The following is a 26,624-nucleotide window of genomic DNA, read 5'->3' as shown; positions in this document are numbered from 1 at the left end:
ACAGGTTTGATGACTGGCTCTCAATGAGAGGATTAATGGGAATTCACACAAGGGCTTGGACGCTTACCGGTAACTTTTGTCTTTCTTTTGTACTTTTTAAGGCAACATGCTATATTTGTGCAATTTAAAGATGCTACCTTGCACTTTGTGGGTGCAAAGATATGCATAGATATACTACTGTCATACAAGATTACATATTAGATAGTCAGGCAATAAACAGTTAACTTTAGAGACACTGCACAGAGGCTTTTTTCAATGACTTTCAATGATTGTAATATATTTAACTGATTTCTTTGTATCAAATTTGTATGTTGCAGTGTAGAACCACAGCTTAACATTGTATGTTTTTGTTTATTATGAGTGTTGTGCTGTCTGTGCTGCAGTTGCATATTGAAGACATTACTAAATTACCAGTCCCTTGTTTATGCAACTATCTTGAAAAGAATGAAAAGAATTATCTCATATTTTTTCCTGGCAATTTTACTTCCCATAAAAAAGATTTCTCTTGAAATTCCCCAAACTTACTGGACAGCAGGCAGCAGCCTTGCATGGATTCTGCCCATGCATTTGTTTGATGTTCTGAAATTGGACTTTGACTGAGAAGCTTTGTTTAACTGCTTTACATGACATTATTTAAATGTTTGGATTAGTGGAACTCATTTGCTCGGAGAACAACTGATAGGGCTTGGCTTCCTCTTGTTGCATGAAGAATTTGGCTGCTATAAATCCCCCTGATCTTGGCAAAGGCTGCTCACACTGAACAGCACGTGTTGTTTCTGGACTGGAATGACTTCCTTTTGCCAAATTTATTGCAGAAAACTATATCCACAATGCCTCAAGTAGATTCAAAGTGTGATGTTACATTACACAAACTATCTGCAAAATTTAAACAGGAAAGCCTTTTTTTCTGTGTTCAATAATTGGAAAAAGTTTTCTTGAACTCAAGTCTGACTTTACTGTTAAGAGAGTGCAATGACTCAGCACAGATCACCCTGAATGCCTGATATCTTATCTACGAGAGAAATGTGAGAACTAATTTGTTCAGCAGCTTCCTGAACAGCACAACTGGATCCAAAGTGTTGCTCAATCTTATATTAAAAACAGCATTGTAGACTCAGCATAGAAACTACTGTATGAAGTATTTATAGTCAAACATCGTTAAAGCTTTTAAGATAGTACCAATTCTGCATATCAGCAAACCTGAAAATAATCTGAAGCTGCAAAATGTTTGTTCTGCTCCCGTAGCATTATAGATCTTTGAGCAGGTTTAGGATTAGTGCACTCATGTCACAGATAAGTGACATGAGTGCACCTGCTATTGCTGCCACAGTGTGCAAAATTTCCAGCTCTGACCATGATAACCTGGTAAGTGAACTGTTGTGTTGATTCTTGGACAAAGCTGGACTCCTTTCATCATGTCTAAATTTGTTTGGTTACTATTCGGACCCGGTATCTCATCGGCTGTTGGTGTAAATGAATTCCATGTGGCTCAGACTGAGGTGTAGAAACAGTCAGTTTGAGGAAAGTCAGTCGAGGGGAAAGCCATCCCCATTGAACGCTGCCAATGAGGGGGTTTTCCGACAACCTCCTCCAGCTTTAGTCAGGGGAAAAAAAAACATCTGAAGAAAAGAAACGACTTGCTCAACGACAGCTGCTTAGCGCCTCCTTCAGTGTGTAACTTCCACACTGAGTTTACATGATGGAAAAATGTAGTCGTGTTAAAGATTGTTACCCCCCCACAACCACACACACACACCCCCAGCTCTACACGCGTACACACACACACACACACACACACACACACACACACACACACACACATACACATACACACACACACACATTTTGGAGGCCAAAGGTTATATCCTGGCTACTGGTTTCTTTGACCTTCACATGTCGCAGTCTGAAGCAGCTTCAAGGTGCGTGGTCAGTTCCTTCCATTTCAGATTTCTTCCACAGACCCTATATTTCTTAACTCAAACGAAGCATAGCTGGTCTTTATTTGCAACCATTTCCTTTTAGATTGTCAGCAGTTTTTCATTCATGTGTTAAAACACAGTCAAAAACATTATAACAGTCACAGACTTGGCACATGCTTTAATACTGTCTGCCTTCACAGCAATTCATAAATGTAAAAATTACTCTTTTCAATTTTTTCCTCCATCTCTAATTTCCTATGCATGAACCATACACTTTACTATAATGTTGTATGTGCTACAAACTACATGCAACATTATTATAGCGCTCTTATTACTCAGATAAACCTGCAAAGAACAATATATGTTTAACATGCCGACGTCTCATTTGCCAGATTTGATGTTATTTCATGTGTTGCACTTGCCTTGACACTGCTATCAAAATATTTGAGCAGGCAGCACTCAGTAAAGATATTATTGTGCAGGTGCTGAGTTGGGTGGCCTGAGGGCAGGGCAAAGCAAAATTAAAACAGATCAACTCAATCAAACAGGCAAAACAAAATTTCAGGAGAAGCTGGAAGGAGTTCAAATAATAGAAACAACTCAAAAAAGATTAATCTAAAATTGTTTATCTTCTTAATACATTCCCATAGGTTAGAACATGCAGACAGTTTGAAAACATTTTGTCAAGGCGTGACATAATCACACCTGGCAACTACTGTATGTATTACAGAGTATGTGCATGTGAACAGGGTCTCACAATTGATAATGTCTACGAAGAAGGAAAAGTTTAGGAGTGAGGCTTTTCTATTGAATTTGGGCCAACAGTGGGCACAGAATGGCAAATAGCTGCAAATTTGAGGAAACAGCTGATAATCCCACAGGAAACAGCGAGCATGGGTTTCAGGGCAGATGTGGTCAGAGGTTCAGCGAGCTGTTTATTTAGTGAGGCTGACAGTGCCATGTGAGGATGTGGTAGATGAGGCTTGAAAGGATAATGCTAAGGTGTACAGGGGCTGTGGAGGCAGGATTGGAAAGACAGAAAGCACCACATTAAGGAGCATGAGAACTGAGGATTAGTTTTGCAAGCAAGTGAATGGAGGATTTCTGAGCAATCACAGAGTTTTTGAGTATTGTGATTTGTGTGATGGGTCCATGGAAATTCATGTTTTGAGGTATGTGGCTAATGTGTAGTGCCTCCTTTTACAGGACCTCTGCATTGCATGGTTCCCTGTAGGGCTTCCTTGTGTGGTTTATTACTCTGGTAAAGACATTGTGTCTCATTGTGAACATGTGTCCTGCATTAGGTCAGAACAGGGTTCATTTTAGGTGGCTGATGCCTCCACTGAAGCAGTCCACAAGGGCAAAACTCTGCTCAAGTGTTTTGCATGTAAAATGTTACAATGTTTGGGGATTTCTGTTATTTCAAAAGCGATTTCATATTTCGAGTGGTCCCTGTCAAAAAGTCATGGGGAGCAGCAAATGCTCATTCATGCAATTAATATTCTACCTGAAGTCCTATCTCAGCCCTGCAAAACCTGAAGTCTTAGGTTCTCTCAATGTTCTTTTCGCTCATCATCTTGGTTTTCCATCCTGGAGCTTTTTATTCAGTCTCACAGCTCTCATCCATCAAAGTCCCAGTCACAGAAGAAAGCTGACTTCAGCAAAGAGTAATGACAAACTGCACAAACAGCAGGATACAACATTATTGACTAGCTCATGCAGCATTTAGCAGCAGCAGAAACAATATTCTTCTTAACATCTGTTTGAAGTAACCAACAAATAACCTCAAAAGATGTATTCTCTGGACAAACTTACAACACTGTTACAGAACGTTTTGCTAACATAGTTGCCTTGTCAGCTTTATGAGGTGAAAATTTGTCAGTGTTGTTGTACCACCTCAAATGCCAAAATCAAGTCAGAGTAGAGCAGAACAAGACTTTTTTTAATTTCTCTGTGTAATTGATCTCTTTTTGTTTAGGGTTTTTCTTTCTCAAATAGATTTCCCCTGCCATTGTCAATTATCTTGCTTCTGTACTGCAAAACATGATGAGATTGCTTTGTACATATGAATGTTTGCAGGGTTGCTCCAAGACCGTGTGTTTTTGCTCTGTTCTGCAAACAGCAGAAGCAGTTCAGGAGAAGGTTCCTCAGAAGGCTTCAGTTGATATACAAGTCAGTACCTGCTTGGAAACAAAACATATCTGCCTTGGAATCCGAGAGTATTCGTGTATGTATTAGTGCTACATTTCTCAGTCAACTTTACTTCAATGTACAGATACTTGGAAGTTAATACTTGTTTGATAGTACACATGTCTTCTAGCTCAATTTGCCATGGCCCTTTAGTAAAGCGTTATTTATAGTTTTCACCTGAAACTGTGTAACAAACCAAATATTTGATAATTGTAGGTAAGCAATAGTTTGTCAAGGCAAGAATAACCATGTGCCACAAATGCTTGCCTTTGTCTTTTTCTGTTTCTGTGCAATACAAAGCATGTTTTCCCTTTCCCCGTAGGTGCATAATTGGAATTTGGTACTGCTGCATAATGGGTTATAAAGCGACATCCATGCATTGTGTCTTAGGATGCCTGTGCTTCATGCTTCTCCATTTGTTTTGTGCAGCTCAAGATGAAGATATAAGAAGTAAGAATGCTTCTGTCTTCATTTTCTCACACTTTGTTGTGCTTATTGTCTTGACATTGCAACTGTTAATTGTCATCACCTACAAAGATACATTTGTTTCTCAACCAGAGTTTAAATGATTTACTGAACTTACTGCCCATTGCTGATTGCTGATTGCTTGTGTGCTTCAGGTTGTAGGACTGCACCGTGTGATTTGGTCTTTATAGTAGACGGCTCTTGGAGTGTGGAAGATGTCAATTTTGAAATTGTGAAGCGATGGCTGGTCAATATAACAACAAGCTTCAACATTGGACAGAAATTTACCCAAGTTGGAGTTGTGCAGTACAGTGATGATCCTGTTTTAGAGATTCCACTGGGGAAGTACCTCTCCACCAAAGACCTCATCAAGGCGATGGAGTCCATTCAGTACATGGGAGGAAACACAAGGACTGGGACAGCCATTAACTTTGCCACAGACAAACTCTTTGGCCTCTCCGAGCGCGGCCCTTCGGGCATTTCCAGAATAGCTGTCGTCCTCACAGATGGGAAATCCCAGGATGAAGTTCTGAAAGCAGCCGAGGTAGCAAGGAAAAAAGGAGTCATTCTCTTTGCAATTGGTGTTGGTTCAGCGACAGAAGGAGCTGAACTGAGGGACATCGCCAACAAGCCGTCCTCGACCTATGTCTTCTCTGTTGAGGACTATAAAGCTATTTCCAGGATCATACAAGTCATACGACAGAAGCTATGTGAAGGTGAGCAAATATTTCTGAAATGATTCACTTGTCAGATCATGCCAGCTTGAATTGGAACACACATTACATAAACTTTCACTTTATTTCTATAGCACCAAATACAGCACAGTCATTTCTATGTGCTTTTTACAGAGACACCAGACAAATCCACATGAGCATGTTATATTAATGTCTATGATTTGAATCAGTTATTGTCACTCTTCATTTCCCTCTTTTGCTGCATTTTATCTTTGTTTTTTCCTAGAATGTATTTTCTCCCTATGTGTTCATATCACTGAGAAGTTCCCTGCTTCAAAATTGGGCTTTGGGACTTTTCTGTGTGGACTTTGCATGAGCGATTTTGTCTCAGTACTCTGGTTTCCTGCCAAAGTCTAAATATATGTATAATAGGTTAATTCTAAATTGTCTGAAGTTGTCAATCAGTATGTGTGATTGTCTATCTCTGTGTTGACCTTGGACTGGTCTATGGTGTACCTTGGATTTTTTCTCTGGAGGGAAATGTCTATTCCTCTAATTTACTGTCTCTTTTTAACAGAAACTGTTTGTCCAGCCAAGATTCCTGTCGATTCCCGAGATGAGAAAGGTTTTGATATTCTGTTACACTTAAACTTGGCTAAAAAAGCAAAAAAGACCCAAGGTGCATTTTATGGCACAAAGGCCTATGAAGTCACATCTCTCGTTGACTTAAGTGCGACTACAAGGTAATCATAAATGTTTTCAGTCTTTCTCTTGATCCAAGAAGTTGTATTTAAAAAGTTGACTGCCTTGTTTATCTGAATGTTCAGGACCCTTTTCCCTGATGGCCTGCCTCCATCATATGTATTTGTGGCGACGCTGAGGTATAAAGGATCCGTGCTGATCGAGGAGTGGGACCTGTGGAGAATACAGACGCGGGACGGGAAGCCTCAGATGGCGGTGACTTTAAATGGTGTGGCTCGCACTGTCATGTTCACCACGACCAGCAAGGCACCAAGTGGGACTCAGACGGTCACTTTTTCACAGCAGACAGCGAGGGTGAGTTAGAGCTGTGCAATCCTTGTCATGGTGTTAAAAGCACACTACACTTAATTTGCTTTTCATATTGCATGCATTACAGCCGCCAGTGAAAACATCTGTACAATGTCTTGTGTGGTTCTGCAGACACTTCATCAAGGTTTATTTCTGCTGGTGTTTAGAAACTGAACATTAGGGTAAGCTTTGAAGCAAATTGTGGAAAGATGACTTCGGGTATAGCTTTCGCAAATATTCTCTTAATTCAATGGAAAGACTAATCACAATTTTTCAGGATATCTTAATGGTTTACATACCACAAACAAAGTTCTCAAACTGCTCTCTCAACCCAGATCTTTTGCAAAATGTCTGTTTTGTGGACTGTGGTTGTGCCCTCAGAACTGTTTTTGTCCATATCCCAGCATGCACATTTGCAAATCCTGAGACATCTCATCAGTAACAGGTTTGTTGTAATGTGGCTTCATTTATTTTATATTTTTGTCTCTAAATGCAGATGTGTGTCTGCATGTGTGCCTGTAATTCAACCTCTCTGGTGGTCAGGATGCTATCAGTTTCCATCCACAGTCTGTTCTTTGTGGGGGTTTTCTGTATCGCCCAATCTATCAGACCCTGCCATCTGATAGACAGGTTTTCTTTTGAGTCACACACACAAAAACAGCCCCCACCACATGTTTAAGGGGGGACGTTTGAAGCTCTGATGGCCTGTTTGCAGATACAGATGCTGTGACTGAGAGGGTTGAAACAATACAGCACCTGGATGTGCTGTGTGATTAAAAATAAATGAAAACAATCTTATCTGCAATGTGGGACCTTTATTCTGTCTCTTGTGAGTCCACTGATTTTATGAACGTGGAATACTGAATTCCTTTAACAGTCAGACTGATACTTTAATGTTGTATATCATCACTTTAACCTGTCTGAGAGAAACAGCTGTGCAAGCTTAGTTGCAACAGCTGCTTGTTTCTATAGTCTTCAATATTTTATACATGGGAGATCTAACAGGAACGGTTTCCTTTCAAAAACAGATGAAACTTGTTTCAGATTGATGGCCGAAGCACTTTTCCACTGTAGTTTATTTCTACACATGTTTTCAGGTTTTCAGTTAATGAAACAAAACGATCAGTGACCATATGTGAAAATGGAAACTGGCCGTTTTGTAACTCAGTTATAAATATTAAATATTGTCATTGCAATCTCAGTAGACTCATATTATGTTATGATCGGGATATTCTGAGATAATGTAGGATCCTTTTCTCTCACCATAATGATTACAAACATTTAAATGTCATTTCTACTTTGTCTGGTTTTGATAAAGGAAGCTCATTAAACTGCAAAAGTCAATGACTTTGATTGCTCCTGCTTCCTCTCGTGAAACACAATGCTACCAATGCACTCCCAGTTTTAATGTCTCAATCAGCATATTGAAATGCACCATTGAAAGAATGATTACTTCTTATCCTTTTATCTCAAACAATAGATGCTGTTCGATGAGAAATGGCACCAGCTGCGGCTGCTTGTCACTGAAGAGGATGTGACCCTATATGTTGATGATCTGGAGATTGAAACTGTATCGTTGGAGCCTCCTGTTGGCATTTTCATCAATGGAAAGACTCAAGTAGGAAAGTATGTCCAAAAGGAAACAACAGTGCCGGTAAGTCCATCAGCATCAACAACTTTGTTCTCATGGATTAACTGTATAAGCTCATAATAGAAAGAAGGAATAGTTACTATACTGCTATAAGCTTTTATTGGGGACACATTATCAATTGCTCATTGCAACCTCCTAAGTGACATATGGGGATAGTAAAGTCTTGGCAAAATGAGCCCTGCCGGCTTCATGGTCTTATGAATCATTTTATTTGTCCCTGTTGGGTTAAATAATGTTGAATTCCTTTTTTGGTCTGTTTAGCAGTTTCTCAAATATTCAAGATATAGATCCATGCAAACGTAGCATAACATCTTACTGCACAAACATTTTATCAGAAAGGAAAATAGCTTCTTACTGTACTGCTCACACTTTTGTTTCTATTGTCAGTATGATGTAACACATTTTTATTATGAAACAATCATCCAAGCTTGCCATTTAGAGGCTCATGTTTAAGCAATTACGCAGGCTTTGCCTGCTGCAGTTGTCGTCATAATGACGGTCTACAAAATGAGACATGTTACAAGAATTGAAATAAACAATGCTCTAATTTCAGCTTGTAACACAAGTAGTTGGACGATGACTGTAATATTTAAGGAACATAATAGTATTTTGTGTAAATGAAATGTACTACTATTATGAAATGATGGGCTAACCCTTGTTGATGTTTTTTGTTACTTCTATATATCCTTCGCCAGACACAATAATAAAGTTTGAAATGTGTTTATATAAACACTCCTTGGCAATAAGAATCATTGTGTGTTGTGATCCATTGTTAAAAGGATCATGAAGTTTTAAGCCATTCAACAAAGTCAGTGTACTTATACAAGTATGATTTCCATATAAACACACTTGTAACAAGAAACAGATTCCTGTAATCGAGCCTCTCTGTGCGCACCATGATTGGACGATGTGATTTTTATGAGCATTTACCATAAAAATAACCCTCAGACAATCTAACCATGCTCAAAGTGGTGTGTAGGTCCAAATCCCAACATGTAATGTTATCAGCAGCAGAGCTGTATTGTTATCAGTTGATCTACGCTCTAAAAGTATGGAGTCACAAGGCTGGAGATAATGTAGATCATATGTTGGGGCCATTTTTTTTTTCTCCACATGGTGATTGAATTGAAACAGTCCACTGGATGTTCTGCAGCAATTTTACACCAAGTATCAACTAAATACTAAATAATGGAAGAAAAGCGTAACATTGCTACAAAACACAGAGGAGGTCTGGCAACATGGAGCCACTCAATTCCCAAGGAGGGCACTTATCTTTTCTTAGGCTGTTATAGCAAAACCGTTTCAATTCATTGGTGCCACAGCAGTGATAAAACTGAACAAAATGTTCTAAAATTACCCCTGTACACCAATTAGTTGACGTGTTTTGCTTGTTTTTCAAGCCTCACAAAGCGGAAGTTAATAAGACTTTCTTCTTTTTAAAATGTGTTTAGTTTGAAATTCAGAAGCTGCGCATTTACTGTGATCCTGAGCAGAACAACCGAGAGACTGCATGTGAAATACCTGGAGTTGTAAGTATTTGAGTCTACTTGGCCCTCCTCTTCTTTCTGTCCAAAACAAAAGTGCTTTTCAACGACTTCTCACCCTGTTCCGCGACATCTGTTTCTGCTATGAGAAGCACCCCACAATGTTGCAGCCAATCATGTCATCAACTCCGCACCTTTACACTGCACAGCATAAAATCTGGGTTTCTGGCCTCATATTTCATCATTATTACAGAAGGTGTAAACTCAGCATATTAGTGTTAAGTCACATCTGTTTATGTGTAAAATCATTTGCCGGAGGGGAACGCGTGGCTCTGCTTCAAACATGCTGCACCCAATATATAGGTTTTTTTTTTTTATTGCCCGCTGGCTCGAGTGCAGCAGCGGCCCAATGTTGAGTTGGCTTGGAAAGTGCTGTAACCACAAAGTTATAGCCAAATTACTGTTTTTAATGTGGAGCTGTCGGATAAAAATAAAAAATCAAAAGAGACAAACCAAGGAGCCTAAAAGCAAATACTTGCCAAATATCACAACTTCTATTTCTCTTTCTGTCTGTAGCTTCTCAATACGTTTATATGTAATCTCAGTTTTGAATGTAGGATCAGAGACTTTTCTGTCAAAAACAGTCACACCATTTGATATGAAATATCTTCCAAAAGATGCTTGAACCCAGTGCTTTGACTTGTGTCCTCTGTAGTGGATGTCCTTATCTCTTCCATTCTATTGCATGCACCTCACAGGGCAAATATTCCCGCCTGAGCTCGGGGATCTTTCTTTAAATAGGGTTAGGTTAGGGTTTTAAAAAGTCCCAAAACATGCATTTCAGGCTGATTGGTGACTTTAAACTGCTGTAAAGTGAATGTGTCTGTTTGTGATTGTCTCTGTGCTTGATGGACCAGTGAGCAGTCCAGAGTGTAACTTGCCTTCATTCTGGGGTCCACCCCAGCCCCCATTGTTGGATAGACCCATATAGAAGAAGGATGGATATCATGCATTATACTGGAATTCGGTGCTTCATATAAACAAAAATGGGAAAGTAGAAGAATTGTTTCCATAAAGTAATTTTCAGAAGCACTGATGATCAAAACTCCACTATTCATGTATTCGAAAACTTTCTCATTCATTGTTGTACATTTTGTAATCTTCGGGATTAAGCATGACGTTTTAAAGTTATTTTGAGAAATAATGGTTGTAGTCTAGTTAAACAAACAAAACAACATCCAAATGAAAATGAACATAAGCAATTTTTATTGGAGAAAATAAAAACTGTAGTTGTTGAGAAAGAGAGAGAAATTAATTGATTGATTAATTCACTCTTTGCACGTCACAAAGGATGTGAACGTAACAGTTTTGCTCATTTTTTTGTAGTGCTCCAATAGTCCTGATTACGCTGAACCACCACAGGAACCTTGTGGTTGCCCTCCTGGACCACCTGGATTTCCAGGAATTAAGGTCAGTTTCCTTTTTTGTTGCTATTCATGTATGAGCTCTTTCCTCTTATTTTTGTAGAGTGTTGTGTCTTTGTCCTACAATCCTAATAATAAGCTGTTGCCACTGCAAACACTGCACAGAAAACAACTTCACATGATTGGATTATAGACAAATGAGTTTGTTCCTGCTTCAGGGTACGAGCCTGATTTTTGAGTTTTCTCTGTAACCAGACAGTTGGTTAAACATTAACTCTAAACAGTGGCAGTTTTAAAAGAGAGGTTCAAAAGAGAAAAAATAACTTGATCGGCAACTTTGTTAGTTTATATGTAAGCTCAGGAATGAAATAGACACTCAATGGATCTTGTGGTGAGACAAAGCTCAAACTTTGTTTCTTACAAGTCATTCATTGTGTGCTGAATGCCCAGTTGTTATCAAAATGCTGCAAATGATTGTCTGATTCCTCAAGGTTACACTTCACTTATCAAATCCCTCAGTTATCATTAATTCCTGTAAATACAAATTACCTGTGTGTCAAAAACACTTTTGTAGGATGTACCGGCAGTTTAATACTCTAAATGTTCAGTTACCTACTGAAAATGTCCCGTTTTATAGTTTATCTACACACCTAGGGGTCTCTTTACTTCTTGGCATACAGTTGTGCCATTGGGAATAAATCATGGCTTGCTTTGTAGAATCCAGTTGTGTTGAAGTGTTTGCTTAAAGCAAACCAGACCAGTGCCCAGGATAAACTCTGCCTGGGATGGAAAATTACCAAACGAGGAAATTAAACCTACGCGTTGGTCTTTATTGATCACAGGGTATTAACCAAGTAATAGCTGCTCCAGTTATAAAAGTCTTTCCACAAGGACCTCCGAGAGATAGTAGCTTGGCAAAAAAAGACTTCTTTGTTAATAAAAGCTACATGTTTTCAAGCATGTTTGTGCTTACAAGGTCACTGGTATGTTTTTACTACATTTCTAATAGATTCATAATGTTGGGAGCATTTCTGGCTTGCAGCTGTTCCCATGCAACTACACAAGAGCATCTTACATGATATAAAATAACTGACTTAATGCATTTTATAGATAATTGAACATTGTTGGACAGCATTTTATTACAAGAATTTGATCAATTTGATCGATTTAATTAGCTGCTTTGAAACTGAAAAATGCAAATATAATATCTATGGTTGAATGACCTCATTTCACCTTGCTCAGGGAGAACCAGGAAGCTCGGGTGTACATGGTCAGCCTGGACCTGCTGGTGCTGATGGTAAGCCTGTGAGTACTTCATAGTTCAATATACAATTATACAGTACATAATCACAGCATCTGAGAGAACCACTTGAGTTAATGCATCCGTTAGGTCATGACAGTGTCTGATTGTTCATACTATGTGGTCAGGACTGCCGCAAAATGTTAAAACGGAGTGGTTTATGTGCTTATTTAATTATTTTCCCATTGGTAAATAAGAAACAGCTCTGATTATAGCAGCATTGTCAGAACTGTACTGATTCTTTGTGATGAAAACTACCCAAAAGGGAACCACATGTTTTGCAGCATGATCAAAACCTTTGAGAGAAATAATCCACCCACAGCCTTGAATTGCCCTCAGAGCATGCACACAGTGAGGGAATTCAAGTATTTAACCAAATGTTTGTGTCTTTGTTTTGTTTTTTTATCTGAAGGGGATCCCTGGCAATAGAGGAAGTCCAGGGTTTCCAGGTCCACCAGGGTTAGAGGTGAGGCAAAAATTAGATAAACATAAATGTATTTTCAAACATGAAATATGAGAATGTAAAGCTGTTTTTGTGTGTGTGTCTGTGTCTGTTTGTTCTGCCAGGGGCCACGTGGACCACATGGGTACAAAGGCGAACAAGGGAGGCCTGGTGTTTCGGTAGGAAGGTCAAAAAGCACAATTATGGCAACATGTTTGTTTGTTTGATGTGTCTTAATCAAACTGCAGGACCACTTCTTCAAGACATTTTCAATACAAGTTTGTTCTTTCAGGGTGAGCTGGGTATACCTGGATTACCAGGACCAGCTGGACAACCAGGAGAGAAGGTGCTGACATTAATTATTCAAACACTGTGGCTGTATTTTTCACCAATATGACATCTAGACACTACTCAGTGCTGTGGATGTAATATTCCTTGTTATATATTTCCTGCTCCAACATAAAAAGGGACATTCCTGACCGCACTGATAGAGCAAAGCTATAGAAGCTGCTTTTTATAGAAGATACAAACAATCTATCGTTAAAAAGTACAAAAACACATTGGATTGTCAAGGTATATCTCCTTTTTGAGATCAAATGTAGGATTGACAGGAAATCCCTGCTAGACAGATCAGCTTGAACCATTGAACATGGTTACATCAATCACTCAAGAAACCATATGTTTTAAATATAATGGTGAATCCCTTGGGAAAATATGAAAAAGAGAAGGAAGAATACAACTTCTATACTGCAGGACAGGAGCACTCAGCTGAGGGGGCATCAAGGTCATGAGAGACCTTTTAAATGTGTCCTTATGTCCTCAGCGGCTTCTTCCTTTAAAAGCTATAAGAGCATTTCTAACTTTGTAATTTATAGGAAACCATAGGTGAATCATGTTTTTTCCCTGTGCACGTTGAATTCTACCTTAGGTGTTTGAGTTATTGTCTTTGCTGAGGTGGAAAGGCATGGGTTTAAAGATAGTAGATTTAAAGATAATCAATTCTACAATCATATTGAGCTCTGAAAATAAACGTCTTATGTGGAAACCTTGAAATGAATTGATAAAGTTATCTCCAATATTCTTTTATTTTTTTTAGATTTTCAATTTTTTTGGTTTGTTTATTCATTTATTACAATAGTTCAATATAAAACGTTTTTTTATTATTTAAAATTGTATAATGTGTTTGTCCTTTATCTTTACAGATAAATTGAGAGGGGGAGAACTTGTATTTCATTTCAGTTGCAACTAAGAAAGCATGCAAGTTGATGTATAACAATCAGCATGACAAACATAAATGAGCCACGATAGCGTGCAGAGTTGACTTGAAAATGACGCAAACAAACTGATAGCGTGGCCTCTACAATGCATAGAAGGCTGGGGCTCTTCTTGCAGGATTCCCTGAGAAAGCCAGAGTCAAATAAAAGCTAACAGAACCTAAGTGATTCAACAGCTGGTACTTATTTATCACTGGAACACCTGCCTCGGCCACAGACGCTGCAGATTCAGTCACTGTGGTTCTTATGCACAACATCACAATGAGCTAATGCTTCCTCCCGGGATTGCGTCATCGCTGTCTTATCATCCTACCTTGTAATCAGTGTGACAGCAGGAGGCCTTGCCAGCTGCTTCAAGTGCTGAACAATTTAAAGTTATTCCTGCCTTGAAAAATGTGTCTCAGCCTTTTGCAAGGCAAGTTTTTTTACACCTGGAGCGGATTCTCCTGAACCATCTGTTCTGTTCTTCATCTAATGTCACTTCCAGATTTAGGATGTATCACATTAAGGTTTTATTAGTGTTTGTCCTTGTCTGCTCCACTCTCGTTGATGAGGTTGAATACTTCAAATGGAGCTAAACAGACATTCAAACACAATGGGAAATGCTGTTAAAAGTCAGCCAGATTTATCTAACTTCCTCTATTTTCAGTTAGACTGAAACCTCATAGATGATCAGTTTTACTGGCCTATAAAATTGCAAAGAGCCCATGATGAGCATTCACACAGTCTTCCAAGTGGTAGGACAACAAACCATCACAACTATATAGGACCAGAAGACTGGTTTTACAATTGCATTGAAGTACAGAGATGCTGTTCCCTTTATGGCCTTGAAGACTCGCACACAAGTTTTAAACTAAATTCAAGCAGCAACAGGGTTCCATTGGATAGGACCCATAAAAGGAGCAGTGTGGGAAAACTTAGCAAGTAACAAGTAAATTCTCAATTTCTTTCCAAAACCTTCTTCACTTCATTGTGGTTGCTGCTCTAATGGTGCTGCTTTCAAGTGTGGCTTTGTGCCATCTTAGTTTTATAAAACCAGACGGGAAGTGCAAACTGTGCACACAACATGGAAAAAGTAAGCAGGTCGCTAGTTTAGAAGTAAAACCTGAATACGAGTTAGTTCATTATCCAATGAACATCAAAGGAGCAATTTCACGAGACCAAAATGTGGTCGTGACGTGACGTGGGGAAAGTTATAGCCCCAGACGGAATGCAAACAAATAGATAGACGCACATTACTGCATAACAACACACATTATAATGTCATACCATTATGTTACAATCAGAGAGACAGACCAGTAAGCTATGAGCTAGGGGAAAGACAAGAAAAGCTGATGAAAGGTGGTATTTACTGATTTGAAATTGTCACAAGTAAAAGAAATCGAAAAGATCTGATTCATTGGCATTGTGGAGATGTGGGAATACATTTGAAGCCCAAGATGCCTGTGGCTCCACCACATTTTAAATTCTAAATATTTCTATTTCAGTTTTAAAATCTTTGGTTTATTTAAACTTCATGTGAAAGACAGCTAATTTTTCTTCATGTCAATGTGAGAGAAGTTTGCAAGAGGGGAACCTGAAGACCCTTTATAAGGAAAAAAAATCTAAATAAACTTTAATCAGCTGCTTAATATATTTTTTTAATCAAACGGAACCCACAAGTTGTCATCTTGTAGCACATACGATTTTCTTTGGATACAAACACATTTACATAAATTTTTCCTAATTGTTCCCGTATTATGCAACCACCCAATTGTGCAATTTCATTTTCCTGGCATAAGATGTGTAGAATGGAAACACACTATGTCTGCCAAAATTAAGTCATGTGCACATTGTTCAAAACCATGTTTGTGTATTTTCTGATACTTGTTAAAGACCTTAGCCATTAATCATCCTTGTATGAATAACATATTGCTAATTATGTGGGCATACAGCCTCATGCAATCACTCTTTTCTTTTCATTAGAACTGTAGCTATATTGGTGGCACTCAATTGAATCCCAATCTGTGAAATACGCCCTCCAGCCTGGAAAATAATGTGAATGTTTCTTATCACACCAGACTATTAAAATCAGTCTACAATCACACCAGTATTTTGCATGGGTCATTAAAGCTAACAAACCCAAACATTTACAATGTAGTGAAAGGAAAAGAGTACACAATTAAATTGAACTCAGTGCGGCTTAATGACAGCTGTAGAACAGATAGCTCCAATTCAAGAAGCTGTTTTGATGAGAGGCATTTTATTAGTGTTCACATGGACCCAAAATGTAGAACAACTGCCTAACACATTTTCTCAGTCTGACTGATAATCAAAAATCTAAAATCAATGTCACACGCTGTTGTACTGAACATGAGCATCACGTTGGAGCCTTCAATCTATTGCTTATGAAGGAATCACAGCCATGTTGATATGATACAGCGTCGCAGCTGGAGCTTATGCTGGAGCTTATGCTCATTCATATTGCTTAAATGAATAGTTGGCCTGAGTGTTTGTGTCTTAACTTGTAAGTATCTCTGCCCTTTGCTTTTGACAAATTTTTCAAAGTAAACAAAACTGCAATGACTGACAATTCATTTAAGGTATATTTTGACAAAAGATTCAAATGATTTTGAAATATTCTTTTCTTCACATACAAAGATGAGTAAAATAGTTTTTCTGGCTTGTTGCGAGTGAAGCAGTAATTCAAAAGATTAACAACATGAATAATAATTAGAAGAATTAACAGGTGTCAGAATTGCAAGTAGAGATTTTAAAAAAGGTGACGGTGTTAAAAAGAGAGATAAATCCAAGCAATAAGTTAGTAAATGAAAATGTGTGCAAAAACAGTAAAATAAAAAGTACAAAATAGGCCAGCTCTTGTTTTGCTAAATTTTTGTTTGTTTTAACTGGTGAGAATTTCACATTGTCTCAGGATCTTAACATATAGATATTCAGTTTCCCTTGATTTTTGAATCATAGGGTGTTTTGCACACAATATGTTATTGCTCAGAAAGCCATCCAGAAAAATGTTCTTGGTGCTGATGTCTATGAATCGCTGAAAACCAAATGCGTCATTTGGCTTTCAGCTTCAATTGATTAGCATGTCTGTGTAAGCAGGAATGCAATTTCTGAAAACCCTAGTGATGTAATTTCTCTCTTTTTTCCAAAATCATCCTTTTTTTTACTCAGAATGTTGGTGAAAAAGCCACTGACGTAATATTTCCTCCGTTTCTGCCAACATTTAACTAATACAGAAAGAACAACCGGTTTGGAGTGACCCGGTGCAACTTTAAAAATGCCTGAATGATGCGGTAAAACATGTCACTCTGTCAATTAGCAGTACAAATAGTTGTGCAATGACTGCTGACTAATGGCTGCATATGTGTGACCATGCAGACATTACGATGTTTGTTTGCCTTTGTCTCATCAGGCTATCATACTGTGTTTCGGTTCAGTACTTTCATGGAAAATCTGTCAAATACTATTATTCAAGATTGTTTGCTAGTTGAAATAAATTAATCATTTGTAGATCATAACCCTTTTCAAAAATCTTTTCTTAGGGTTCGATAGGGTTGCCGGGAACAGCTGGATTAGCTGGGAAAGCCGGTCAAGTGGTGAGGATGCATCATTTGATTAAAAACCACAAAGATTATTATAATTCTGAATTTGACTCGATATGAAATAATGAAATTGTCAATTGTAACTGTCTGTTTTAATATTTCCAGGGAGAAAAGGGAAGTGTTGGACCTCCTGGGCCACCTGGTTACCCGGGAGAACCTGTATGTATAAAACAGCTCAGGACCAACCCAGAGCCCATGTGCCAGTGCCACTGTCTGTAACACCATTCTGTGATTTCAGGGTGCGTCTGGGAGAGATGGAAAGACTGGTTTTCCTGGGAGGCCTGGTCAAAAGGTCGGCTTGTTTAGACAGTGTGACATGCTACAAAAGTCATAGTAAAGACTTGTTTTTGCAGAAGAGGCTTTGCTTTTCCCTGAACTTCTGTTGAGGTTTAGCGACCATGGAAAATGAATTGCACAGACACTGGTGTCCCTCTTGATTCTTTTCCATTCCTCATTTGACTAATGTTGTCAACATCAAAGGCTTCTTGACATTTTAGATGAATGTCTCCCTTATCGCCTGACAAATCTATGAGTCACTGATGAGATGTCATCATTGTCAAATAACGGGCCTATAATTTAAAATTGTGTTAAAAATAGATGCAGGAATTTAATTAATGTCTCTGATTTTTAAGGGAGAAGTTGGAGCCAGTGGTATTCCTGGATCTGATGGAAGACAAGGTCATCCTGTGAGTCCTTACACATATGGACAGTATTAATTGCACATGTTTGGTGCTTTGTAGGTTGCGTGAGTTCTTGCTGCTCTTGTACAATCAGAAGAAGCCCACTGTATACTATTTTGCAACATGTGCTTGAGTGGAAGAGTAAAATGGGCAAATATAATGAACTACACTTTGCATGCATAATGTTTTTTTTATTATAACGGGACTGAAGCATGTTAACAGAGACCGCCCTTGACAGCCAGTATGTTGGGGGTATTTCCCCTGTAGTTCAATCCAGGATAACCCTGTTATGTAACAAGTGGCTGTAATTGAAGGCAGTGAAAGTAACTCATCGAGAGAATGCGGTGGTGTGCTGGCAGCTCTGTTTTAGGAAGAAAGTGTTTCAACTGGGCAGCCAGCCTCGCTGATCAAGTCCTGTCCAAGAGTTTTGTGATTGGGCTACAAAAGATGAGTCACTTGCTCCACAAGGCTGCGAGCCATTTTTCCCCACCAGAACAATAGAGTTCACGATGTAACCAGGGAGACGGGATTAGTACTGCATTTCCTCAAGTTAAAACAAGATGCTTTTCCTTCAGTGCACGCCTTAGCGTGGAGATTTCTTCAGCTCTGGGGCTGGAGTGGCAGTGTATGTGTGTCTGTTTCTATGGTTCTGTCTTTGTCTCCCCCCCAATGTATTCACTGTGCACATAAGTAACTGAAACGTCAGTGTGAGGCAACCACTATGCATCACACCATGCATCTGCAAGCGTTTATATGAGGAAAGAAATAACATTAAAAACCAAAAAAGCTATCCAGTGTGAGTTTGGCTCATGGTGGACTGAATAACCTCTGAGTCTATCGGACCATTTCCTTTAAAATGTGTCTCTCTTTACATTTTTCTTCTTCATGCTATTTAAATCAGGAAAACCATTTTTTATCATTGCATTTATCAGCACGTGAAATATTTGGCAGTGCAGTGCATCCGTTTGAGCTGAGCTCATTTTAATCCAGTTCTAAAGAAGGACATTAACTTCAATTTCCAGTTTTTGGAATCAGCCATGTATGCATATATTTGCTCTCTCGCAGATTTATCAGAGCTATTTAGGATCTTGCTGCATGTTGACCAGGTAATTTGTAGGCTGAGATTATTAGTCATGATGAATAGTGCATTAATGTTTCCAAGCTCTGCCGAAAGTTAACTACTGGGATACCTTTGTTTATCAACCGTCCTGAAATGCTGCTTTGAAAAACATATTTTAACTGTGGTTTGTCCTTTTAGAATGTGATGTTTTAGCAGGGGGTGCACAGTGCAGGAGTTCCACCCTCACTTCATACTGAAAAAGTCCCTGGCTTCAGCTGAAAAGGCCTTTCTCTGCAGAGTTTGCATACTTTCCCTGTGCACGCATAAGTTTTCTCTGGGAACTCCGGTTTATTTCCACAGTCTAAAAACATACATTTGACTTTGATGCTTGTATGTGTGAATATGGTTGTGTGTCTCTTTGTTTTTGTCTCGTGTCTGGCTGGCAAATGGTCCGATGTGCATTTTGCCTTCATAATCAGCTGGGATCTGTCCCGGCTCTCAGTGACCCTGAGTTTGATAAAGCCATATGGGAGGTGAATGGATGAAGTTGTTTGGTATAAAAGGTTCCCATCCAAATTCCCTCTATATGTCATATAGTCGAAATATAGTTAGCTACTCATGAAGAGAGCTAAACATTTGTGCTTGACTGACTTCTTTAAAAAGTGGTGAAGTTATGAATTGGTTATTGAAAAAGTAATGAGGTATTTCAAAACCATAACCACGTTGAGGTGGGATCCTTTCCATTGTACATGGGTGAAGCTGCATTGAAATATAAAAGAAAAAAATATGTTTTAACAGAATTCTATCTGAAAGAAATATTGATTTTCCATGTCATGTGTACTCTCAGATATAATACATGTATTCAGTAATCTGTTGTATTGCTCTCAGGGTATGCCTGGTTTGCCTGGGGCTGCAGGTCTAAATGGACCAAAGGTAACATACTGATCCATTTCACATATTGTATGTGAAAAATACACTTCATATCTTTACATCAGTGATTTTATTTGGCTTCATTCTTATGAAAGGGGGAACCTGGTGAGCCAGGATTGAGGGGATTCAAAGGATCAACTGGACCACCTGTAAGTTAACTGTTTCTTTGTGACAAGCACTTACAAGATACACTCTGAATATAAAGAGTTAATCACTGTTTCTTTCACTCTTCTGCAGGGTGAAGTGGGTTTACCTGGTGCAACTGGGATGAAAGGACCGTCTGGGCTTAAGGTAATCATTCATGCCGGATAATAAATTACACTTAATCTTCTTTAGACTGCTGCATTAGTGTTGCAAAGTGACAATACACCTCGCGGAAATAATGCCTGCCTTTGATCTCAACTGATAGCAAAAGTTTTGAAAAAGTTAAATATAATGTGAGCTTATCCGTCTCTACATCCCGGGGCTGTTGAACACGCTGGTTGAAACTGCAGCCCTGAAAAGTCAATAACATTGCATTAATCCACACAAGCTGCCACTGGCCACGAGCAAGCTGCAGGCACAGCCTTGTCCGGATTACCGTGAAATCCAAGCACAATGTAATATAGCTGCCAACAAGTACAGCAGATCAATGCAGGGTGATGGTATATTACAAGATGTTCTTAAACTCTCAAGAGTCTCAGGAGCCTTGAACAGCATAGGAGACTGCTTGGGTCAGCAGCATTTCATGTTTTGTTTGGTCAGTGTGTAAAACACACTTTAACACAAGTAACAATGTCTTGGCCACGCCAATGGAGTTAAATTTACCAATGATCAGTGGAATTTTAGTGGAAATGTAAGCAGTCTGGTCTCGTCGCGCTGTCTCCTGATCATTTTTCATTAGCTGATCTGCCTTTAAGAAGCCAAAGTGTATTGGTTAAAGGAACAAGGAAAAGCCTAGTTCATGGACAAGCAGGCAATACTTTGATTTCATGGCGTCCTTTCAGAGAGCAATTTCTGAGACTTGTTCAACTGGAAAAGAAAGCATACAACTAGATACAATTATACCCCAAGCTGCACATTCCCAAAACCTCAGGAAAGGGGAACTCAGAATATCCTGTGCGTCAATAAAACTAATTTATGATAAGGAATTGAAAAAACTGACTGCACTCAATAACGTGAAGTGGTTCAGATGGCGTTTCATTGTATGCTTACTGTAACATAAGACTTGTTTTATTTCTTAATCAAGGGGAAGAAGGGTGAAAGTGGAAGTCCGGGTATACAAGGAACACCAGGACCTGCGGTATGTTCCCATTTAATTAATTGAATTTAAACCATGAGGCTTTTTCTTTGACTCCAAATGAAAAAACAAAAGATTAATCCAAGCAATAAAGCAGCCACTAAAACTTGTTTATCCACTTTAAAGCTGAGTATTTTTGGAAGTGTTACATCCTATTGTATGTAAATGAAGTGTGTTGTGGGGGAATAACGGCTTAACTGAACACCTTCAAAGGGAAGGGCAGGGGAGCCAGGCCAAGCAGGTCAACCGGGGCATCCGGGCATGCCAGGCCCGGAAGGAAGCAAGGTACAGTATATTATATAATTTCTGGTTTTTGGTTGAAGTGACACTGTTTTCATTGTGTTTCCTGTCATTTCCATTGTTAGCTTCTGTTAACGTCTTAGGAACAATTGACTCAGGTGAAACTGACATTTTGAAAATTTCTCCACTACCTTTTCCAGAAGTGTCATTTGTGTTACTTCCATACTGACAGACAGCCCTACAGCACATTCAGTTAATTATGAAAGAATTGCCTGTTTTATATGACATGTCACCTGCAATGAAACAATGTTTAACACTTGATTTTTGATTTTGTTTGGTTTGGTTTTTAACAGGGACACAGGGGAAACCTGGGAGAAAAGGGAGAAATAGTAAGTGGAAAAAAACGAATTACAAATCCAACATCGATTATGTAACCAGACATGAAGATCAGCCGATTTTGGTATCTAAAATCTGTCTGGCAAGAAAACTGTTTGAAGGCACCATTAATTAGCAAGTCTGAGGCTTGAATCTGAGGAAAGTGTTTCCATCGCTCATTGAAGGATTGCTTAGCTTGCGACATTGAATTGAGATGATTGAGTAAAGCCTAAAACTTTGATTTATTTTATGTGTTTTGTCCTCATCAGGGACTAAAGGGGGACAAAGGAGAACAGGGACGACCAGGAGTTCCTGTGAGTTCCTACAGAATGATGATGCCAACATCCACACTGGCAAAAATGTTTTATTTATTTTTAATGGATGCAATACAAATTAATCATTTAGATATTTGAGCAAATGTCCTACTCTCTGTAATGAAGTGCATCCATCAAATGCCACAGGTCCAAGTTCATGAAAACAAGAAATGTGGATTTGGAATTATTGATTTGTGATCCAATTAAAGGAAGTAGTAAAACTGAACTATGATTGGACAATATAACTAATTCATTCATTTATTTGGACTGATTGATCACAGCACTAACCCACAGAGACAGACTACCAAAAAAACACACGGCTTTCGCTTTAAAGTGACTAATAAATGTAACTAGCACTAGGAAGCCAGAGTTCCCAGTATAACATAGAAAGTCAACATAGAAAGACCCCCAATCAAACTTGGGCGGTTCACTCTCTGTGGCTACAATGATAAACACTGCATAATTATGTTGGGCCCCAACATAATCAGGATACAATTAGACATTTAATATATTTCCCTGATGGATATTTTTTCTTTTTCAAAATGTGTAATTTGGTGGTTAAAAAGGAAATGTAGCCACTTTTGCAGGCATTTGCTAGAGAAGCAGTCATCAGACAGGAAATAAATATTTCAAGTATATCACTCACACTTTCTGAGCTGTGTGTTTGAAAAGTAAAATATTAGTTTCTGGAATCCTACTTCCCGTGATTATTTTTGTACCTCTACTACATAAATGCATTTTTTTTTTAATCCAAACTGTGGACTTTGTTAATTTATAAATTATGCTTTTAAGAATTGGAAGCAAATTACATAGTATGAAAGTTGATTTACAAAGTTGGATTATGCAATTCTTGAACACATTTTGCACGTTCCTATACTGGGGATAGTAGAGAGCTCCATCATGGTCATGACGCAGTTCAACCTGCAGGTGGTGCTGGTGCTTCTTATTGAAAAACCATAAACTTGTTATTTTGACATGTATGTCTACTAATTGTGTTTTCATGCAGATTTGAATGCTATTTTAAAATGTATTTACAATTATGTTGTAGTTCCTAAGATTTTTTTTTTGTCTATGGTCTACAGGGGTCCGCTGGTCCGGTCGGATTGAATGGAGAGGTATGTAAGCAATACATACAGTGGTTCAGGATTTACTGAGATGTATCACTTTATCCAGCCTAACACTGGGGTGGTATTTTTGTTAGAAAGGGACAGCAGGGGACCCGGGGCAGAGAGGTCAAGACGGTCAAGTGGGGCATCCTGGACTGCCGGGTCAGTCGGGTTCACCGGGTCCCAGAGGGCAGACAGGGGACACTGGGTCCCCCGGACCACCTGGACCTCAAGGAAGATCAGTACGTGTGACACATGATGTTCCAACAGCTCTGCTGTTGTTAATTGGTTTTCTCATGAGACTGACGAACACGATCACTCTCAGCATCCTTCTTGTCACTTTACTTCACAGACGAGTGAAATGTCCGACAGTCACATTCGACAGATCTGCAGAGAGATCCTTCAGGGTGAGAACGGTTTGAGAAGCATTGATCTGCTCTCTGTACATTCTCATCATCTGAAATATTTTCTTTTGTCACATTTCTCAGCTGAGCTGCCTTCATTGTTGCTGAGCAACCAGCGGAGCAGCTGTACCAGATGTCAAAGCCGCCCTGGATCTCCCGGTGCACCAGGCCCAACTGGGCCCCAAGGACTGAGGGGCCTTCCTGGACTGAGTGGCTCGACGGGACAGCCGGGCCACCCTGGTCGACCGGGCCATCCCGGGGTTTATGGACTCAAAGGTTAAGTTAGCCTCAACTCGTCAGTGCACCGTTCAAACCACATTGAAATGAACATTAACAAGGATGTTTGTGTGTCTGCAGGAGAACCAGGTTTGAAAGGCGAAAAGGGGAACTCAGGTCGAACCATGGCTGGAGACCAAGGGCCACCTGGATCTCCTGGTAAATAATGGCTTATTATTCCATTTCAGGACAGTACTGACTGTGTTGCTAAAGTTCTACTGCATTTCACATTAAAGTGCATGTAACTGATTATTGTTACACAATTACAATGACCAGAACAAACACTGAACATTTTGTGACCTTCTCTGTTTTGCTTGCTGGCTATGAGGTGATACCTGAAGCTGTTGTGTCCACAGCAATAGTGATGTAATATTGGGTCTTAAAAAAATTAAAAAAATGTGTTTTGAATTTAAAAAAAAACTTTTTTCTCGACTGCTTCAGTTCATCCTAAATTGTTCCCGTTTCTTGCCAGCAAAAGGGCTTTACCGAGATGTGTAGCCGTCCTAACTGGAACATAACATACCTATAATATGAACAATTAAATGAATAAACTACTGTGTATTTTTCACCAACTTCTGATGACACATATTCTTGAGTATTCAGTCCAATTCTGAATTTGAACTTTTCACAATTTAGTATGTTTGCCTCCACAGGTCCAATAGGTCCACAGGGGTACAGCAAGCCAGGTCCTCCAGGTAAGCCTGGATCCCCTGGTCTTAATGGAGCAGAGGGCAAGGGCGGTAATCCTGGTGTCCCCGGCCAGCCTGGAGTGTGTGACCCGTCTATGTGCTATGGCGGCATGATGAGGCGGGATTCCTACAGCAAAGGTCCCAACTATTGACACAACGCAGCCGAGAACAAACAGTCATTCTCAGGAAGACCTCATCTTTACAGAGTCTCTCTGTCGTGCAAACAAAATGTACCTCTTCTGACCATTGAAATGATCTCTGTCAGCCCCACAGATTCTCTGGTGGTATTTTATATGATATGTCACATGTCTTTGAACCCTCTTTGAGGTTTTAATGGTGTTTGAAGAATAAGAATCCTCTGCAGTGAATACCTCTGAGCTCCTTGAACTGATGTCAGTGTGGCTGGTACACTTTCTCATATTGCCCCCTGGTGTTACTTCACTGCATGTAAACCTACATTTGCTGACTTTGTGGATACTGTAAACCTTTATGACTATAAATGACATGTTGAGTGAAACGTTGTGCCAAATCCTATTTTCTCCAGCTGATGAAGAGCTTCTGTAAGCTTGTCCATTTATCTGTTCAAAACATGTTTCTACATTTAACATTGTGTAATACGCAAAAGAAGTTAATATGTTCTGCTTTTTAACACAATGTCCATCCATTCACTTTACATTTTCTTTTAGGATTAGGTTGTAAAATGTTTAAAAATGAACTGTTTGGTAGCATTTGTTTTCCTTTTTTTTTTTTTTTTTTTTTTTTTTTAGCATTTATGTCCCTCAGTCTTGCTTTTTATTACTGTACTAGGTATTTTATTGTTATTTATGAAAGAGTCATAACTGTGTATGTCAGCAGCGACATGTCGTAAATGGCTTTTATAATTTTATTTTGTCTTTTTTTTGTTATGATGACTTTTTGTATGATTCTTTTTTAAGACCAGAATAAAAAACATCTTAGTGATTTATAAATGTTTGCACTTCTACATTCTAGCCTTTAAGCGTGACGTTTGGGGTTTATTTCCGCATTCATAATCATATTGTCTTCACATTGTTTTATTTTTGGGAGCAAAAAAACTAATCTAACTGTGTGTGAACTAAAATGAGCTTCCACATGAGCTGAATCATCATCTGGCTCTTCCACTTGGAGACACTGAACTTATATATATTGATATCCATCCATCCATTCATCCATCCATCCATCCACCAAACACATTTATATTATGATAGCTATGGCATTTGCATGTTCTCTCCTTGTGTGCATGGACTTTCTCCAGGTAGGTATTCTGGTTTCCTCCCTCAGCTCAAAAATATGCGTGTGAGGTTCATTGGTAACCCTAAACGAGTTTAGTGCTCTCCCAGTTGCAACACACCTGATTGCAATGAAAGGCTCGTTATTGGGATTTTTCACAGCCTTGGTGATGACATCGTCATTAGATCAAGGTACGTTGAAGCAGGGAGAGAACTAAAACATGCAGGACACCAGTCCCCCAGAACTGAGTTTAGACACCCCTAAACCATCCTTAAATATGAATAGGACTGTGTTGTTGTCTGCCTCTGAATTTGCCCTGTGGTGGACTGTGGTGCTGTCCAGAGTGTACCCTACGCTCGCTCATGGTAATCTTGGATGAGCTGCAGCACCTCTTGACTCTGCACAGGACAAAGTGGAATAGAAGATGGATATTATAATAGATATACTATAAAATTAATTTAAAAAAATAAATCCCAAATTTAAATGCACAAACAAATCTTCTATGCTGTTTTATTCAGCAGCGGGATGGGGGGGGGGGGGGTCTCCAC

General features: G+C 39.1%; 1 protein-coding gene across 2 annotated transcripts; it reads left to right on the top strand.

The window, feature by feature from the left end:
• col21a1 (collagen, type XXI, alpha 1) lies at nucleotides 1–25,734 on the top strand. 2 transcript variants are annotated; one of them, XM_080508167.1, is made up of 30 exons: nucleotides 1–69; nucleotides 4,042–4,146; nucleotides 4,432–4,559; nucleotides 4,730–5,290; nucleotides 5,826–5,991; nucleotides 6,076–6,304; nucleotides 7,779–7,952; nucleotides 9,401–9,478; nucleotides 10,820–10,903; nucleotides 12,100–12,162; nucleotides 12,570–12,623; nucleotides 12,725–12,778; nucleotides 12,892–12,945; nucleotides 17,416–17,469; nucleotides 17,581–17,634; nucleotides 17,714–17,767; nucleotides 18,108–18,161; nucleotides 20,104–20,148; nucleotides 20,241–20,294; nucleotides 20,383–20,436; nucleotides 21,374–21,427; nucleotides 21,638–21,709; nucleotides 22,018–22,053; nucleotides 22,309–22,353; nucleotides 23,436–23,468; nucleotides 23,555–23,701; nucleotides 23,812–23,866; nucleotides 23,948–24,139; nucleotides 24,221–24,298; nucleotides 24,793–25,734. In XM_080508167.1, exons 3-30 carry the CDS (start codon nucleotides 4,463–4,465, stop codon nucleotides 24,978–24,980), a joined length of 2,883 nt encoding a protein of 960 aa, XP_080364293.1. In that variant the 5' UTR covers nucleotides 1–69; nucleotides 4,042–4,146; nucleotides 4,432–4,462; the 3' UTR covers nucleotides 24,981–25,734. The 2 variants fall into 2 exon arrangements, with proteins under 2 accessions (XP_080364293.1, XP_080364294.1); XM_080508168.1 differs by lacking the exons at nucleotides 24,221–24,298; nucleotides 24,793–25,734 and having other exon boundaries at nucleotides 23,559–23,701; nucleotides 23,948–24,084.
• The last annotated feature ends 890 nt before the right edge of the window (nucleotides 25,735–26,624 follow it).

The sequence above is a fragment of the Blennius ocellaris genome (genome assembly GCF_963422515.1).
Source record: "Blennius ocellaris genome assembly, chromosome: 13".
NCBI lineage: Eukaryota > Metazoa > Chordata > Actinopteri > Blenniiformes > Blenniidae > Blennius > Blennius ocellaris.
The sequence above is the reverse complement of the archived record's forward strand: the minus strand, read 5'-3'. Positions and strand labels throughout refer to the sequence as shown.